Genomic DNA, 19,057 nt, shown 5'->3' with positions numbered 1-19,057 from the left:
ATTGAACTCCTGCCACTGGTTTTGGATTTCACCTTTAAAAATTCATATCTCAGCTTCTACTTATTGGATTTTTGTCATTTTGGTCTTGTTTTAGTCAGATAAATATATCTATGTGTAATATTTCTGTGGTGTTTTCACTATGTTACAGTGATTTATATGTTGCACAAATACTTTACACATTACCTCTTAAGTTAAGCCTGACTGCTCTGTGCCAAGCTACCAGAGGATGAACAGATGTTAATTTAGGTTGTGTATTTTGACTTACCCTGACTACGAATCTAGTCCCTACTCTGACAGGGTGCACACCTCTGCCAGCTAGAGTCCCAATTTCTAACATAAGTGTTCTATAAATACCATCTTGGCAGTGGTTACACTATACTGATATAATGTCTATAACAATGCATTCATATGTTTTATTGCTCGTCTGCAGATAGATTGCAATTTCTGTTAAACCAAAGAACATTTGTAGTATGGTGTGGCCGAATTGCCGCTCAACAAGTGCATTTTGTAAATGCTTTTTGCTGATTCTGCTAAGTATTGATAAAATACGAAAAAGTAATTTTTTATGATGCATACGTCACTGTGTATGTGCGCGCATATGGCATGATTACACTGCAATTTCTTTTTAGTTTACTTTTCCAAGATGAAGAGGGTAAGCAGCAAACGTAAGCAAGAACAAGAAAACTCATAAATGAACTATTTTACATCTAGAAGTATACTAAACCACTATGTTGTTTGTTGCATTCAATTCTTTCCCTCCAATGTCCATTCTTTACAGAAAGCAACCGTGTTGCTATGTTTATCCAGCACTGACAAAGCCTGTAGGCTAGGCTTCAAATTGATAAGCAGCATTTGTGACTGCCTGTTTTTACCTGCACAAGCACATTAAAGCCAGACTTGTTGGCTTCGCCAGTGCTGGTTAAAGGGTAGGTAAGTGGGCAATACTGGGAAACTGACAAGGATAATAAATAGACTAAAAAAGAACCAGGTATAAGGGGTCATAAGTTGTGCACGAGTAGTATATATTGATGTAGAAGCGTATAAGAGTTTGTACTATTTTGATAGACTGAGCTGTGGTTACATTTAAATACGGTTGAGTTATAATGAAAGCAAAGGCTTGTTCGAGGCTTCCTAAATTAGAGAAACTGAAGTATATGAGTTGTGTTTTCACATGGGAATCATTGGACTTGCTTGGAGCGGCACTGTGACGCAAGAGGGCAGGCCAATCAGGGGTGTGGAGCTGTAAACAATATTGTCAAACACATGGGACAATGTACGGAGGTTGCAGGTGGATTTTCTGGATTTTATAGAGATGCTGAAGTCCGAAGCAAAGATTTCTATGAGCTTTTGCACGATATCATTCGAACTTGACAATGTACTCCGTCCCTATGTTAGAGATTTGTATATTGAAATCAACATCTATCACTATAGCAAAGTGATTTCTTTCTGAAATTACGTGTATTTTAATGTTCAGTGCATTTTTTAATTCGAGAAATCAAAATGCAAATATTTAGATATATGGCTGGTAAATGAAATCCCAGTGCACAAGATCATAAATCAATTATTTCTTCGGAATTAGGCAGTAAATCCATCAGTCACAGGCTGCACATTCATAGATGAGCAGCTGGTAATTCATATCCGTGAAGGTAGTAAATTCATAAGCCATGCAGTGGAAAAGTTCTTATTTAGAAGACGGCATATTTATAACATCAAGACTGTTAAACCCTGGTAGGTTTATATGTCAACGGCAGATCAAGTCCCAATTCTTGTGCTGGCAGATTCCTGTGGCACAAGTTATGAAACGACAGCCCCCCATCCCCCCTCAAACAGCAAATTCATTACACAGATTTTAGCCAAAGATCATTGCTCTTACGTTTCCAAAAATATAGCCCATAATTGTATACATTAATGTATCAGTGCCTGCATATTCATACCCATACACGTTCAAATGTGAGGTTTAATTGACTGGCACATTCACTGCTCATGTCCTAACAAATCCATGACTTATATATTACAATGATGACTTTAGTTCATGTAGGGAGAAGTTCAACGGTCAAAATTTATGAAAATTAAGGCTGAGTATGTGGTATTTGTTCATGATTGTGAGGAAGTTTTTGGCTAGGAATTGACAAGTTAATGGGGGGCGGGGAGTGCATTTACTTGATTTACCAGCCCTAATTTCTTGTTATTTGGCAACATTTCTACAAGTAACCAGAAAGTATTTTATGGCTCATGTGTTTTGTTGTTTAACTGATTAAGGAATTTTTAGCGAACCCTTTTTGCTCATATAGGGCCAGATGTAGGTAATCACATATTACCAATTCCAAGATACCAAATTTTACCGATTCGGTATTTAGGAATCAGTAAATGTGATGTAGCTAATGATTCAGTAAATATTACCGAATCGGTAATATTCGGTATTTACCGAATCGGTAATTCCTATTCATTCCTATGGGCCTCCAGGTAAATACTGAATCGGTAATAAGGGGAAGACTTACAAGGGTGTCACGGTGTCACATTGACACCCTGTTGCACCCCTGAATAGTGCATGGGTGCACATGTGGCACACATACATGCCCTAAGGGCATGTATTTCTGCCACATGGCACTGTTAAAAAAGCCTAAAATTGTTTTAACGGTTTTTGATATTTACCACCAACTTGTAGCTGGTGGCAAATAACAAATCCTTAAATGAGGAATGCACTCACTCACTTAGGCTTTTCAGATGTAGGAGGCCAAATTGAAGGATTCAGTAATTTACTGAATCGTTAATTTGAGGAATCGGTAAATTACTGAATCCTTAAGATACAGATTCGGTAATTTACTGAATCCCTAATGTAGGGAGCACTCAAGCAGGCATTGCTATCAAAGTACATCGCTTGTAGCATGACAGCACTCTTCCTAAAGTTGTCAACAATATGGGGAAGATATCCTCATACATTATTACTAGGAGTCTCCTCTAATTAGGTATCCCGGTGGCAAGGCTTACTTTGTGAAACAGTGAGGGCAGCCCATGTTTCTTCTGCACTCTTCTTAAACTGGTCAACAATAACAATATGGGGAAGATATCCTCGTATGTTATTACTAGGAGTCTCCTCTAATAAGGTATCCCGGTGGCAAAGCTTCCTTTGTGAAATAGTGAGAGCAGGTGCCCATGTTTCTTCTGCACTCTTCATAAAGTGGTCAACAATAACAATATGGGGAAGATATATATGGGGAAGATATCCTCATATGTTATTACTAGGAGTCTCCTCTAATAAGGTATCCAGGTGGCAAAGCTTCATTTGTGAAACAGTAAGGGCAGTTGCCCATGTTTCTTCTGCTCCCATGCCCACTATTCGAACATAAGTACTGGTTTGTGTGAATAACCCAGTGCACAATACGGGCAGCTACTGACATTAGTTAAAAAACAGGGGGCCGATTGGTTCATCTCATCTCTTTCCCACCAGAAATCCAGTGGGGTTCAGTAACAATAAGGTTCATCGGGAGGAAAAAGGACAGAGGTTAGGGAGCAGAGTCAGCGTCAGGGGGGGGGGGAGGGGCGAGTGCGCCGGGGAGTATCTCACCCTGTGGCGGAGCGCTGACAGTTTACAACAAAGGGGGATGCACAACTATGGATGTGCAGCCATTCAATGGACACCTGGAAGGGGTAGATTCCTCGAGTGCAGTGGGTAGGCGGGGAGGAGGGACTGACCTGACGGCAGTCCTGGACTCTACTGCCCTAACCCACCACGTTTGAACTGAGTATAATCTTTGGGAGGATTCCTATGTTCAGGTACCCCAGAGGGCCGGTGCGGTATGCGGTGCCCTGGATGTCAAGTAAGGCAACCGTTGGCTGTAGAGCGTTCGGCCTGACGGCGTAAGGTGCGCAGCCCAGTGAGAAATTGGCGGCCTAGACGGCCAAGTTCAAATGTGTGGCCAAGTTCTTGTGTACGGCCGAGTTAAAAGTTAAAGTGTAGGTTCGAAATGTACGGCCAAGTTATTCTAGTATACGGCCGAGTCAAATGTTAAAGTGTAAAGACAATGTCGTACCTAATTCCCTTACTGCTGTTGACATGTTGATGCAGATAAAGTGTGATGCTGGGAATAGTTTGCATATATCCAAGAAGATTTATTATCCTTGGTAATGGTTTATGATGATTCACTTTCATTGTTGTGAATAAAAGGCTACGCCGTGGACAATATATCCTGATTCCGAGAGTTCTTGGGTGTAGCGGGTGGTAAGGTGAAGGAATTTGGGGAGGAGGGAATGTCCCAATGTGCGCATACTATTATAATTCCTGTATGCATAATGTGCAGGATGACATTATAACCATATGATGTAACTGTGTGTCGTTTAAGTTGCCTGCACTGTAGGCCCAGAACTGCAGATTGTTGTTGGTTCCGAATCTCCTTGGTTGCTCAAGAAATAATTAAATGAATCCTTTTTAAAGGATTCTTTTTTTATCTGAAAACAGTATGTTCTCATCCTACTGAGATGCAGGAATTCAACCTCGTTATTCTTAGCTTTAAGGAGACACCAGGAATGTCTTTGAAGAAGACTTAAAGGTGAGAAGGTAGGATGCCTTCCGTGCCTGGCCTACCTGAAGCCCAAGGCCACTGGAAGACAAGAAGAACTTAATTAAAGCTTCTATGGAAATGTACTGAAAAAATATTGCAAGTGAAACAGTTCATAGTGTGACGCTTTTGGGGGGCTGAACTTTGTCATTTTGTATGATGCGCAGGGACAGAGTAAGGGGACTTCTCCATTTTTCAGAGGAGAAGAAGCATCTTAGAGCGAGCTCCATAGCCTTAAGTTATCTGACCCATTTGACGTGAGTACTTCTTAGTAAGTCAACACGTGCTGACACCTTTGGGGTATTATGCAAGGGAGATAAACAGGACCCTCATTAAGAGCAATGTAGGGAAAGATAACTTTTGTTTTCTTCTCAATGAAAGGAGAATTAGATTCAGCTTCCATTCTGTGTTGCATTTTGATTTTGGAGTTCATCACATTATGCCTTTTATGCCGAATGAATTACCTTCGTAGATTTGGCTCTATATTGATTTTTATGCACCTATATTCTCTGATTTTAAGGTGTATTTATATTCAATTATTTTTGACCCTACAAAAAAATCCATAAACTGGAATTCAGAGTCTGTGGTCTTTTAAGCATGATTACATTGTAAGTATAAACTTGAATTGTTTACTTCCCTCAACCACTTTCAGCGGGCAAATAAAAGACCATCTGTTCTGAATTTAGTGGGGAAGGCAAGGACTAAATTTAGCATAATCACGGGCGTAGGGCACAGCAGCACTCTTTTGGCTGAGTCCAGGCTTTAGTCATGGCCTTTAGTCATGGCCTTTAGCAGAGGCCCTCTCCTGGATCTTGGTTTCCTTGGCTACACTGATCTGAAGCTCGTCTAGCTATCTAGAGGAATGCTGAACAACTCGCTGCTGAAGAGGCGATTCTTTTAATGGCCTCTACTGGCCATACTGGCCCTAACAGGTCTGATATATTTGAATTCTGGAGTGCCCCTTCAATCCCGGGCAGGCTAATTTGCTGCAGGGACTCTGGGTGATCACTTTGTAGGGAGAGCATGCTGCAAGCCTCCTTTCTCTTTGTGTGAGTGTTAATTGCCTTCAACCATTACCCCTGAAATGGGGTAGAGGATGCTTCAAATACAATTCTTGCATCAACAGAAACTCATTACCAATCAAGTTTCTACAGTGATAGTTGAAGAATTGAAATCCAAGAAAATAAAGCAAGCCCTGACATCACAAGACGTATGTTCTGAAATGTCTTTATAGCTGTAACACATAATAGGTGTCCAGCCTGCCAAAATATGAATATAAAAGCTAAATTTAGCAATCAGGCTTTTTCTCAGATTGGTTCAATATGTGTTTGACCGTGTAGAAAGGCAATTCCCAGTGGTGTTACTAGCTTTTTCAAGAAAAACTCTTTTAAGGTAATAGGTTAAAGCAGCATCTCCTGTAATCACTAAAGGTGTTTCTCTGAGGACCACAAATAGTATTATAGAGCATCTTGAACAGCGAGCGGTAGGATAATGATTTTCATTTGAAAAACCTACGAATACAAACGCAGTAAATTACAGTACGCATTTACGTGAACTGTATATACAGTTTACTTCAAATAAAACCTTCACTTCTTAGATGATGTTAATTTCATACAAACTGATCACTTCGTCATGTATATTAGAACATTGGAATGTCGGGAGCTCCATTGCAGACAATGGAGTGCTCCCTGCTTCTACGGGCCGGTAAAGGCCCACAGAGCAACATTCCAATGTTCTACAAAGGCTTCTCGAAGTTCGAGGGGATTTATATCCCCTCGAGCTTCGAGAACCCTTTGTTTAATTTGTTAGAACATTCTGCCCTCTAGTGGCAGAATGTTCTAATAGCCTTATAGCCCTTCGTAGCAGGGCTATAGCGGCTATTAAAGTCCCGCTGTTTCGTTAAAGTCCCTCACCTTCGGCTCGGGCCTTTAACGATTCAGCGGGCCTTTAATAGCCAGTATAGCCCGCTACGGCGGGCTATAAGGCTATAATATTCACCTCTTACTTGATGTTTCAATCATCGATAATGTTTTCTTCAAAGGCATTGTTTTCTTTTTAATACCATAATGTTCACTTTTTCTCTCATACTAATCACTTCATAGGTAACGTATTGCTATAGTTTGGGCCACAAACAATGCTGACTAGTGGACCAGCTGCGTTATTCCCATGAGTCGATGGGCATATTCCAGGAAATCAAAGTCTTTGGATGCAAGGGTGAGGATGGTTACAAAGCTGAAAGGGCGCCACTTGCAGTGGGGACTGCAGCTTAATTTGACTCAGGGAATCTCACCCAGCCCAGACTTGGAAAACATTAAGGGATTGATATTGCTGTTTTATTATGTGGGTGGTGCATAGCCATTGTTAGTTGGTGGAATAATGGTATGCTTAATTCCAAGAATGAGGGAGACTCCTCCACGCTATCTAGTTATGCAAGCCCGAACTTTTGGATTTCAGCTTATTAGAGAAACAGAGGTGTCCAGACGCACAAGATAAAGCAATAAGAGACCTTAGATGTCTTAACCTGTCCTGTCCTATATGTGTGCTACACTAAAAAGATCGAGAAAGCAAAAGACACACAGATGATAGACGGAATGCAGAGCAAATCAAACATTCACCCCCAGTCAAGAGATCTGGGTTGAATCCATCATTCTTTTGCTCACCCTGCCATCCCAGTTTAGACCCAGCCATATGCAGCTCAGTCTTGACCCTGTGCCTCATAGGAACAGTCCAGCCCGAACTGCCAAGCCAGGTCCTCCCTGGACCGGAAACAAACATCCTGGGACGAATTTCAGGGCATCACTCCTCATCTCATCAGCCAGGCTAGCTTGAATTCAGTGGCACAATGAGGAATCTGCATATGTCTGTCCTTTGCCAACAGGTGTAGGTAACCAAATGAACTTCATTCATGATAGGGATTGGAGATCAGGGCCGGACTGGCCGTAGGGGGCATCAGATTTATCCCCATGAGGCTGGAATGGTGGTGGGCAGTTTTTCAGCGATGGGGGATGGGTATTGTTAAAGGGGGCCGCTTTCGCAGCAGTGACACAATATTGCCCCCCCCCCCCTCACTCCCAGGAACAAAAGCAGCAGGGTTTCACAATTGCAAACCCCACCTTCCCCTCCCCACTAAACCTCCCCAGGGCTGGTCGTTAAAAAGATTGACAGGGCTGCTTTGTGTTTCCAGTCTGGCCCTGTTGGAGATTACAATAATTTCCAAAGAACAAGGAATTTCCAGTAAGTGTGGGTGATAACTTCACATTGAGTTAGTCCCTGCTGTTTGTACGCTGCACCTGTTGCTACTACCAACTGGATGGCTCAGCTGGGGTCAGTGACAGCACTGGTGGAGCATTTGGAAGACAATCAAACTTGACTAGCTAGCAGAAGTAAAAGTCATAACATGTTTACTGTGGAAGAATCATTAACGGTGGAGCATTCAGAAAGACCTCTGCTGCTTTGCAACCAAAACATAGGCGCAGGATTCCACACTCCCCATATCTGCCAGCAGAGGGGTCCGCGATTGAAAGGTGTTGAGGGGAGGACCGAGCATGGATGGGGTGGGCTCCCCCTTGTGGGTCTCGACTAATATCAAAGGTCCATGGCTTGCATGACATGGGGCGCTCCTCTGGACTCCACATGGAGGAGCTTGATGGATCCGTTCGCCAGCAGAGGAACATGAATAGAACCCTGTCTGTTGGATCTGGGTAACAGGCCTACGCGATAGAGAACTCTGATAAAATGGAAACCACGTTTACCCAGCACTTTCTTGGGGAACCGAATGTTAGTGCCTTGTTAGGTTTGTCCCTGAGAAGCAAAGCTCCCTGTGCCTCCAAGTGCAATCCAAGCCTTCCCAGTTTTTGAGGGACTGAGGAGTGCCCTGCCCCAGAAAGCAGGTCAGTATTGAATAGGAAGAAGCCGAGCCATTTGGGAATCCTGCTGCTCTTAGTGAAGAAACTATGCTGCTTGAAGGTCCCCAGACACCAATCCCAGCAGTCACACTTGTGTTGCTTCGAGGGGTGGGAGGGGAGCTGCCTGCAGTTTCTTCCATGCACACCTGTGGTCACAATGTGTAAAAAAAAAAGTAAAAAAAATGTTATTGTTTCCAATTGTTAACAATTATTACAATATTACGTTTACAATATTACATTTACATCACTTATTAAAAAAGTACTTGTTTTGTACATTATTACTTCCGCTGGTACAGGAACTTATTTAATTATTATTTATTTATTTCCTGATTGTTCTTCTTACTTTAGCTGATCACTCAAATCTGTTCATATTCCTGTAATTTAATGAGTTGTTATGACCATGCCAAGCTTTATCTGTCAAGTGTTGGATATGCCATTTTCAGTGTCTCTTATCTCCCCGAGCTCCGCTTGTCGTATGAGGGATTGCACTTTACTCATATATTTGACCCCCCTACAAGCCAACACTGACGAAGATCCCTCCAACCATCTAATTACAGCTTGTCTGCATGTGCGAATGTTCAATTTATTAAAAATGTTTTTTAAGAGTCGTCTCCTTAAGTCCGTGAGGGCTGGACAAACACATAGCAGGTTGGGTAGTGTTTCATTTTGGTAGCCGCATAGGCGACAGTGGGGGTCCGTATAGCTACCTTTCCAGGATGTAGTAAGTCCTTCAAATTTTGTAAGCCCAGCCGATGTTCTATCTATCTCTGTTTTAGTTTCTCATTAAAGTGACTTTTTAAATAAGGCTGCAGCTTTATCCCAGAGTATGAACTAATCACTGTCCACCCGTGTCGTTGTTTCGAGATTGTCGATTGATCTTCCAGAAAGGATTCCCACTTGACAGCATTATTTGTAGTTTTGTCAAAGCTGGTTCTATCTGGGATGGAATCCCATGTCGATTGGATTCCTAAGCCCCTCAAGGATTGAGTCAGGAAATCTCCCCAGCTACCTGATGCGGCCTGTTTCTGCTGGTTTTCAATTTCTTTCCAGCACAGGTTATCCAGTGAGCCTTCCTCTGACAGACGTATTTTATGGCAAAGTTTCGCGAAGGTACCCATACTGCGAAATTTCACAATGTGAGTTGCTTCGATGAGGATCCAACCCAATCACGGCCTGGGCTACCACCTAGGTAGGGGCCTCTTCATCCATGGGGATTGAGCCTTGGCTTCCCCTGGGCGCAATCAGTGGCAGATGGCTGATGCTGAAATGCAGGTAGAGCGACCTTCTCTGGTTGCCAGGTACCTGGTTGCCCAGTCCTGTGCATCCAGACCATGATTTGAAGTCTCAGGTGAACCAGCCTAGGCGTCTCTATGCACCTGGGTGGTTCAGAGGTGGAGCTGCTTGACTATGCTGCTGTTGGGTAAGAGTGGTCTGCTCAATTCAGACACTCTGTTCATCACCACCCCCTTTTGTAAATCGATTTTGGCCACTATAGGTGTGGCAGGGTATACTCAGACATGAGTCCCTTTCTCACTGCTCCATCAGGATTCAAGCAAGCCGGGCCGAAGAGGCTGAAATGCCAGAAACCGGTCCCCGGTAGCTTGTCTCCTTTCTGGTAAAGAATTGGCTTGGTAGTTTAGTCTGCCCTGTTCCCATGATGCACTGGGCCAGGGACAGACTGATTTGCATATAGCCAGGTTCTGAGCTGGGATGGGGCAGTGAGATAAATAACGGTGATGGATCAAGCCCTGATCTTTGGACTGGGTAAGAGTGGTCTGCTCAATTCAGACACTCTGTTCATCACCACCCCCTTTTGTAAATCGATTTTGGCCACTATAGGTGTGGCAGGGTATACTCAGACATGAGTCCCTTTCTCACTGCTCCATCAGGATTCAAGCAAGCCGGGCCGAAGAGGCTGAAATGCCAGAAACCGGTCCCCGGTAGCTTGTCTCCTTTCTGGTAAAGAATTGGCTTTTTTAGTTTAGTCTGCCCTGTTCCCATGATGCACTGGGCCAGGGACAGACTGATTTGCATATAGCCAGGTTCTGAGCTGGGATGGGGCAGTGAGATAAATAACGGTGATGGATCAAGCCCTGATCTTTGGACTGGGTAAGAGTGGTCTGCTCAATTCAGACACTCTGTTCATCACCACCCCCTTTTGTAAATCGATTTTGGCCACTATAGGTGTGGCAGGGTATACTCAGACATGAGTCCCTTTCTCACTGCTCCATCAGGATTCAAGCAAGCCGGGCCGAAGAGGCTGAAATGCCAGAAACCGGTCCCCGGTAGCTTGTCTCCTTTCTGGTAAAGAATTGGCTTGGTAGTTTAGTCTGCCCTGTTCCCATGATGCACTGGGCCAGGGACAGACTGATTTGCATATAGCCAGGTTCTGAGCTGGGATGGGGCAGTGAGATAAATAACGGTGATGGATCAAGCCCTGATCTTTGGACTGGGTAAGAGTGGTCTGCTCAATTCAGACACTCTGTTCATCACCACCCCCTTTTGTAAATCGCTGTTGGAGGCACTAGCCCACCTCGTGCGCTGGGTGGGGTTCTCTGGCTGAGGGCAACAGAAAAAAACTTTCATAGATAATGTTTACTTCATACATTATGCTACTTCTTCCATGTTTACATCATGCATAACGTCCACTTGATACATAATGTCCGCTCAATACACAATGTTTACTTCACAATGTTCTCTTCATGGATAAGGCTCACACCAAAGATAATGTTGACTTCATATAAAACACTTCATTCATAACGATCAATTCTTACATATGGGCCTGGTTCATAAAGAAAAGTGTAAGTGTATGGCGGAATAGTACAACTCAGCCTGGATGTACTTTCACACTTTTACAATTCATAAAACAGGTATTATAGTGCCATCTGCCATGCCACCGTCCAGATTTCCAGGAGCCCTTTTGCTGCGCCTGTCATGTGACTTTTTTAGGCTGCCTGTTCCCCTAGTGTGGAGCTGTAAATAATTATTTTCTCCTTTCGGAAAACATTTTTCAAGTGGAAAAGGCCATTTCTCTGCACCACCGCCAAATCTGGGGGATAGACCAGCCTCCTTTCCGTCATGAAGGGAGAACGTATCCAACCTTTATAGAGTGGGGAGGAATCAGATTTGCGAATGCCCAGAAATGTACATGTTTGTAGGCTCTCACTAACGTACAAGGCAAACTATTCCTTGGTACTTCTACTTCCTAAACCTTGTGTGGGATTAACTACTGCGGTTTTCGCCACATTCATGGCTGAGAAATTCATTGTAGTAAAACCATTTACATCAGTTGGGTATCCTTTTGAGAGTTCCTGACTTGTGTAAATGGAGGCATGTTCAATTGTAAGCACGTGTTTATGGCCAACATGCTCTTGTGAGTCTGCCCACAATATTTACCCTACAAGTAATGTCCAATTCATAGATAATGTTTGCTTCATACATAATGTTAACATTATAGCTAGTATTCACTGTACATATGACGTGCTCCAAATACATAATGTTTACTTAGTACAGTAATATACATTCATGTTTTTTTACCTCGTATGTACGTTCCAGGGTGATGGCCCAGCACTTAACGAAAGAAGCACAATCCTTTTATCCTAGGTACATTTCATAAAGCTTTGCCCTTCGTTCTCCTCAGGCTAAACTAAAAAAAACGCATAATCTTGCTTGACCTTTTGAAACATTTAGATGATACCTGCTAATTGGTTGCTGAACTTGTTTTAAGAAATGTTAACAAATATCATTTTACCCATGTGCTAACTCTTTCTATTTATGGTCTTGCAGTTTTGGCACGGGGCCCTATCAAATCAAGCCGGCTCTTCCCAAGAGTGAGTAACACATCTATTTTTAAAGCATGCAGCTCTATATTGTAATAACATTCAGAAAAGGTACTTGTGATGAGGTTGTTTTTTTATTTACATATTTATAAAGTGCAGATACATCGAACCATACGTGGTCGGCGGGGTCTTTACATGAAACAACATTGAGAATGAGATAAGAAAATGGGAAAAAGATTCATAAGTCAGAGCAGAACACAGTGAATGTTACTTCATGTGTAAGCAAAAGCAAGTAGCAATGAGGTATCAACAAAATCTTTATTCAAATTTATGTTCAAATACATAAAATAGAAAAATATTAGTACTATGCATAAATATATCCACAGATATAAAATAATCCAGACAAAATGTATTAAGAATTTATAACAACTAGGTATTTCTGCAGATAGATTTGTTCTCGTTACTAGCATTGTTAGACAAGAATTGGAAAACAATTGTTTAAACAGGTGAATTTTGAGTTTTCGTCTGAAGGCGACAAAAGGTGCAGCCTTTCTCTCTAGTTAGTGAGGTCTTGAATTTGTGGATTCTGAAGAGCAGAGTGTCCTTGATTCTTAAGTGTCTGGATCAGCTTGAAACAGTCAGGAGTTTGGCTAAGCATGGTGGACTTTTGTGTTGTAGGGCCTTGTAAGAAGGACACAGAGTTTGAAGAAAATCCTAGTTTGAAGACTGAGTTATTGAAGGTCATAAAGGATAGAAATGATGAGGTAAAATGTATTTGCTTTGCAAACCAATCTGGCGGCTGAGCATGAGACAGATTTGATGATATCAAGTGTGAATGTGGGATCCAGCTAGTAAGCCAGTAAGGATTTTTCGATATATAATGTTGAGCATTTACAGCTGACTTCAGTTGATCAGGGGGATTAAATGTCTTTGTTTCTTTAACATATGAACATTGTAGTTTTCAGCTTTGGCAAGCTTAGTAATGTTAGGGGTGGGGGTAACTCATGTAATTGGCTGTAGCGGAATTACCTAAAATTACAGCAAAAATACAGGCGATTACGCAAGTAGCAGAATTTAGCATTTAGAGCTATTTTCTTAGCACAAAGGGCTCCCTCACATCCAATATGGACCCAAGGATGCATTTTGCGCTAAAAAATAGCACTAAAAGTGTTTTCAAGGACCAGGATATAAGGAACTCAGTTATTGCCAGGTTAAGAAGAAATAAGAACAGTGCAGTGATTCACGAAGCAATCACAAATATCTCCTGAGGGAATCAACCGAGGGTCAGGTTCAGCACTGGACAAGTTTTGTATGTGCTAGAAAAGAGATCTTGCTGCTTTGGGTGAGGAGGATACTTGCTTTTGAATGTACAGGACTTTAGCTTGCTGTATTCAGGGCCTGTAATTTTTTGAGCTTTTTAATTTTGTTAGAGATTGAGGGGATTTGGTTTCCTCCATCAACAGCTTTGTCATCATTATGAAGACTCATATGATAGACCGTCAACTATGTTCAAGATGGCTGTATCCATGCCAGATTATCATCGTATTAACAAAAGTTAAACATTGTAGTTGTAGCGTACAGGCTCTACACAGATAAGTCTGGAGTCATTTAGGCAGGAGGTGAGTTATTTATTTCTAGTTATTAACAAATCTGTAAATGACAGATCAGAGAACCTAACCAAAGGAAAGGGCTTCTTCTAAATGCGCTGAACAACACCCCAAAACTAAAAAGAGAAAATTCTCTTCTTGAGTCCCCTCACTCACCAAGGGTTGCCCCTAGGTGAAATGCTTCATCATTGGGGCCATCCCAGACAGCTACGGTCTGCGGCGTGTTGCAACTTGCGGAACTACGAAGGAGCACTTTGTGCTCTTTCCCTAGTATTAGACCAAATGCTAGGGAAAGTATACACATAACAGTTACACTTCCTCCCTACTATTAACCCATTTTTATCCATACCAACTAGGAGCAGGAATAAATTAATCACTCACTAGCTAGGTATTTTAGCATCACCATCATCATTCCCCCAAACACTGCACAATACATTTTTTTTTAAAAAGTGCTCATACGTAGCGCCGCAAGTTGCAGCAGTATTCTTTGTAAGTATTTAAATTGTGGAACATATCAATAACCCAAATACATTTTATTTTACCATATTCAAGGAACGATCAATGTATGTTATGGTTTTTGATGAGATTTGACCAATCAGGCCAGAAACATATAGAAAATAGACATCCATATTCTTATTTATGTTATGTTATGTTATGTTAAATCCATTTATATATCGCGCACAGATACTCCGAAGAGTTTCCCGGCGCGCGCTCAGGAAAAGGAACCACTAACCAAGGCTCTATTCAAAGAGGAGAGTTTTAAACTTTTTTTTGAAGATCACTGAGTCTTGAATACTGCGTAAGGTCAGAGGGAGAGCATTCCAGGCCAAAGCAGATTTGCGCACAAAAGAACTCCCACCTAGCCTCTGGCGTTTGAATCTAGGGGTCTGCATCAGGAGCTGAGAGGATGACCGCAACTTTCTCAAAGGATTGTAGAAAGCAAACCTCTTCTGGAGGTAGGAAGGACCCCGGCCATATAAGGCCCTCTGGGCAATAATCAGGGTTTTGAATTTTGTTCGCACCTCCACTGGTAGTCAATGCAGAGAACGCAAGTGGGCACGCACACTACATCTGCGAGATATACCCTGCAGGAGCCTAGCAGCCGAGTTCTCTATGACCTGCAATTTTGTTCAGAAGGTAGCTAGAGATGCCCGCATAGAGCGCATTGGCATAATCCAACCGAGACAAATCAAAGAACCGACAACCGCTTCTTTGGCAGGTCTAGGAAGAAGAGACAAGAACTTCCTCAAGGCTTTTAGTGTACCAAAGCAGGTCCCTGCCAGCTTTTTGACCTGGGTAGAGAAGGTCAGATTGTCATGAAACCAGACCCCCAGATTTTTTGCGGCAATGCCCATGGCATTAGGCATGGGGAAACCAGGAAGCCTTAGCCTCTCTCAGACTTTAGCTGGAAAAACACCATACAAAAGAACCTCTGATATCTCTTTGTTGCATTTTAACTGTGCCTGAGCAAGCCACCCGAAGACAGAGTAAAGACAGTGTTGGGCTGCAAGAACTGAATCCTCTTCCCTTCCCCAGGAAAACAGGAGCTGGGTATCATCAGAATAGGCCATCACCTTAGCCCCTAATGACTCCGCTAAATAAATCAGCGGAGTAACATAGATAAAAAGAAGGGGGCTAAGGGATGACCCTTGTGGCACACCAGTAGCTACTTGCTGAGAAGCTGAGGCACAAGGAGGGAGCCAAATCTGCTGAGAGCGGTCTTCCAGAAAAGATTTCACCCAACGCCAGACAGAGCCGGAAATCCCAACCTCCAAAAGGTGATCCAGAAGCAAAGCGTGCTGTACAAGTCGAGCATAACCAATGCTGCTCTTCCGCTGGTATCCAGACACCCGCGAATTGCTTCTGTCACCTCCAGCAAGGCAGACTCGGTACTAAACGAGGCACGAAATCCCGATTGAGCCGGATGTAATAGACCTGATACCTCTACAAAGTTGGTCAGTTTCTTGGTCAGGACTTTTTCACAAACCTTGGCCAGGCTTGGAAGCAGTGATGTAGGGCGATAGTTTCCCGGTATCATAGGGTCAAGGGACGGCTTCTTAAGGAGGGGGAAAATTTGAGCCTGCTACCAAGAAGCTGGAACACGACCTTCCAGCAGAGACAAATTAACAATTATATTGGCTTCAGGGTTGATTGTATCCGCAACTGCGGCCGAAAGTCTAGTAACACAGGGATCAGTCGGAGAGCCCGACTTCAGAGATTTGAGAATTTTGAGCGAGCCGGCTAGCTCAATAGGCTCAAAAGTTGACAAAGTATTAATAGGAGTGTCAGTCGGCCAGCCAGTCAAGGAAACCATGGGATCTGTACTACATGAAGTAAAGCTGGCTTGAATGGAACAGATCTTATCCAGAAAGAATTTCGCAGGCTAGGGAATTTCCCACAAGAAACAAATGAGAATGTGATCTGACCGGGACACCGGCAAAGGCTTGGCCACCTGTATCAGAAAGTTAGAGCAAACCTGGTCTAAAATAGGGCCCCCCTAACGTGTAGGATGGGAGACCTGTTGTGAGAGATTAGCCAAATGAAGAGAACTAAGAAAACCGGCTACATCTCTTGTGTCAAGTTGGTCAAGAGTAAGATTAATATCTTCCAAAACCAGATAGCGAGAAAAGAGTAAAACTCGCTCTGCCACTGCATCCCCACATGATTTAAGAAAAACCTCAGAACGACCAGCAGGACGATAAATAAGGGAGCCCCGTAGAGTGAAGTGAGGTGAGAACTGTATACTAAAGTCCAACGCTTCACACTCACCCCATACGACAGAAGCCTCACCATGCAGCAACCAACCCTCCTTATACGAAATAGCCAGACCGCCCCCCTCTTCCAGCTGGGTGGTCCATGCGATAGAGCTTGGAGCCAGCGGGTGTCGCCAACGCTATTATATGATTGGAAGCAGCGTCCAACCACGTCTCAGTGACAAACATAAAATCCAAAGAATTATCAACGACCAGATCAAAAACATCCATATAGTGCTTCCTTAAAGATCTCACGTTAATAAGGGCAGCATTAATACGCACAGCCTTTACAGCTCCATTGTGCAGATTGCCAGGGGGCCTAGCGGACATCAAAGTAAACCCACACTCTGAACATACAGAATCCAACTGAGGGAACAGAGAGAAGCCTTCCTGCGAGGAACACCGGGGAGGCCGAAGAGACTCCAGGAACTCACCCGATAACTGCAGTGGATTATCAGCAAGAGGCCCAACTCGGGCAGCATGACTGGCCCTGGCCGCAGACTCTGTGCGGACGGCTGCAGACGGGCTTGCCTTAGGCATGCCTTTGGCTCGCCAATGGGGCGCCCGCTCCACGCGTCCGCTGCGCGTCCGAGTGGAGGCCATTAAATAGTGTTACCTAATGACGGCATGCAGCGTGCAGCCACCAGAGCGCTGACCGCAGAAGTCGAATGGCACAACAAAATGGCCGCTGAGACCGAACCTGGTCTCAGGAAAGTGCAAGTGCAGAAGGAAAACGGAGTATGACACATTCTGAGCTCAGGAGAGCTCATGTGAGTCTCAAAATAGAAAAATAATGCCCCCCAATGAATTCCCCAGTCGCGTTTTTAATGGGTTCAGGAAAAATACACAATTAGAAAAACGAACCCCCCAGTAAATTCCCAGATCACAAATCAGCAAATGTAAAAGTTAAAACATTCCAAATTTGAAAATGAGGCAGTAAAATGAACCTTTCCAAAGCGCTGCACGCTCAAGCACAGACCTTTAAATAGTGTTACCTAAGGGCGGCGTTCAGCATGCAGCGACTAGAGCGCTGACCTCAGAAGTCAAACGGCACAACAAAATGGCCGCTGAGACCTAACCTGGTCTCAGAAAAGTGCAAGTGCAGAAGGAAAACAGAGTATGAAACACTCTGAGCTCAGTAGGCCTAATGTGAGTCTCCAAATACAAAAATAATGCCCCCCAATGAATTCCCCAGTCGCGTTTCTAGTGGGTTCAGGAAAAATAAACAATTAGAAAAACGAGCCCGCCAGTAAATTCCAACATAACAAATCAGCAAATGTAAAAGTTTAAACATTCCAAATTTGAAAATGAGGCAGTAAAATGAACCTTTCCAATTTATATTGTATTTATTTTTTACTTTTCATTCAGAACACAAATGCTACTTTGAAGTCAGATGCAAAGGTTTTACATTGGATGTTACACAATTAATGCCAATATGCAGCTTGATTCAAACAAGGGAGTGAGATAGGACAAGTCGACATGTTAATGGCTTTCATTCAATTTAAGTTTATCAGTTTTTCACCACAGAAAAATATTTTAACTTCCTTTAATCAATAAAAGCCCAAGGATGGAAATAATCACCCACTTGGCAACCCGGCAGGTTTCTTTTGTGTCACATTTAAAAAGTCCCAAGGCCGCCTCAGCCCAGGAAATAACTGACATTTTCTCTTCTGTACAGCTTTCAACTTCAACTGATGAAAAATGTCAGCTGCTTTGAAAGAGTCTAACATATTTCTAAAGTCTTTTGTCTGTCCTCCATTGGGCAGATGCAGTAGGCATATCTGAGAACACTCAAATCTTGAAATTGCCTTAGATAATATCAATTCATGAAGGTGAAAGTCAAAAAAGTTAACAAAGGTTGTATGAGAAAAACACAGAGTGGGTGTGGGGTTTGAATCTGTCCAGAGATTCGGTGAACCCTCATAATTTTAAAGTCAGAAGTCTTGTTGAGTAGAATATATTCTAGAAAAAAAACTCTGCAGGAAATAGCTCATTTCAGATTAATTCTCAGACTCTTTGAGAATGCCCACAAACCCAAGATTAGAACAGCAAGAATGATTTTCCATTTCCTCCTGTTTTTCTTTTAATTCTGTGATTTCTCTCTCAAATTCTAAAGAGTACTTCTAAAAAAGATGGCTTTCACCCTTAAAATCAGAAACTCTTTGTTGTAATTAATTCAGTTTCCACGCAATAGGAAAAGTTTTTGGTCAATACTACTCAATTGGCCTTGTACTTGTTATCTTGCAGCCCCTGATTTCTGTTAAAATAACAAGAAACAATTAAAGATCAGTTAGCTCGAGTCTGCTTTTCTGGCACTGTAGTGAACTTGTGGTGGTATTATAATTATTTTGTGTATAGATTGAGATATAGACTGGCTAAGGAGGTATGTGTAAATTGAGATTTTGGCTGTGGGGGTACACACCTTCCCATTGACAGACCTCTAGTGTAGGGAAGTAG

The 19,057-nt window shown here is 42.7% G+C and overlaps 1 protein-coding gene across 1 annotated transcript in view; it reads left to right on the top strand.

The window, feature by feature from the left end:
- The window catches only part of TEAD4 (TEA domain transcription factor 4), a 516,557-nt gene that overhangs the window by 292,662 nt on the left and 204,838 nt on the right, over nt 1–19,057 (top strand). The window contains exon 5 of the mRNA XM_086952464.1: nt 12,248–12,291. Coding sequence (XP_086808590.1) covers nt 12,248–12,291 — 44 coding nt within the window. The remainder of the gene's footprint in view (nt 1–12,247; nt 12,292–19,057) is intronic.

Source organism: Lissotriton vulgaris, chromosome 1_2 (assembly GCF_964263255.1).
Source record: "Lissotriton vulgaris chromosome 1_2, aLisVul1.2, whole genome shotgun sequence".
NCBI classification, from domain to species: domain Eukaryota; kingdom Metazoa; phylum Chordata; class Amphibia; order Caudata; family Salamandridae; genus Lissotriton; species Lissotriton vulgaris.
Note: the sequence above shows the minus strand (reverse complement) of the source record. Positions and strands in the feature narration are given on the sequence as shown.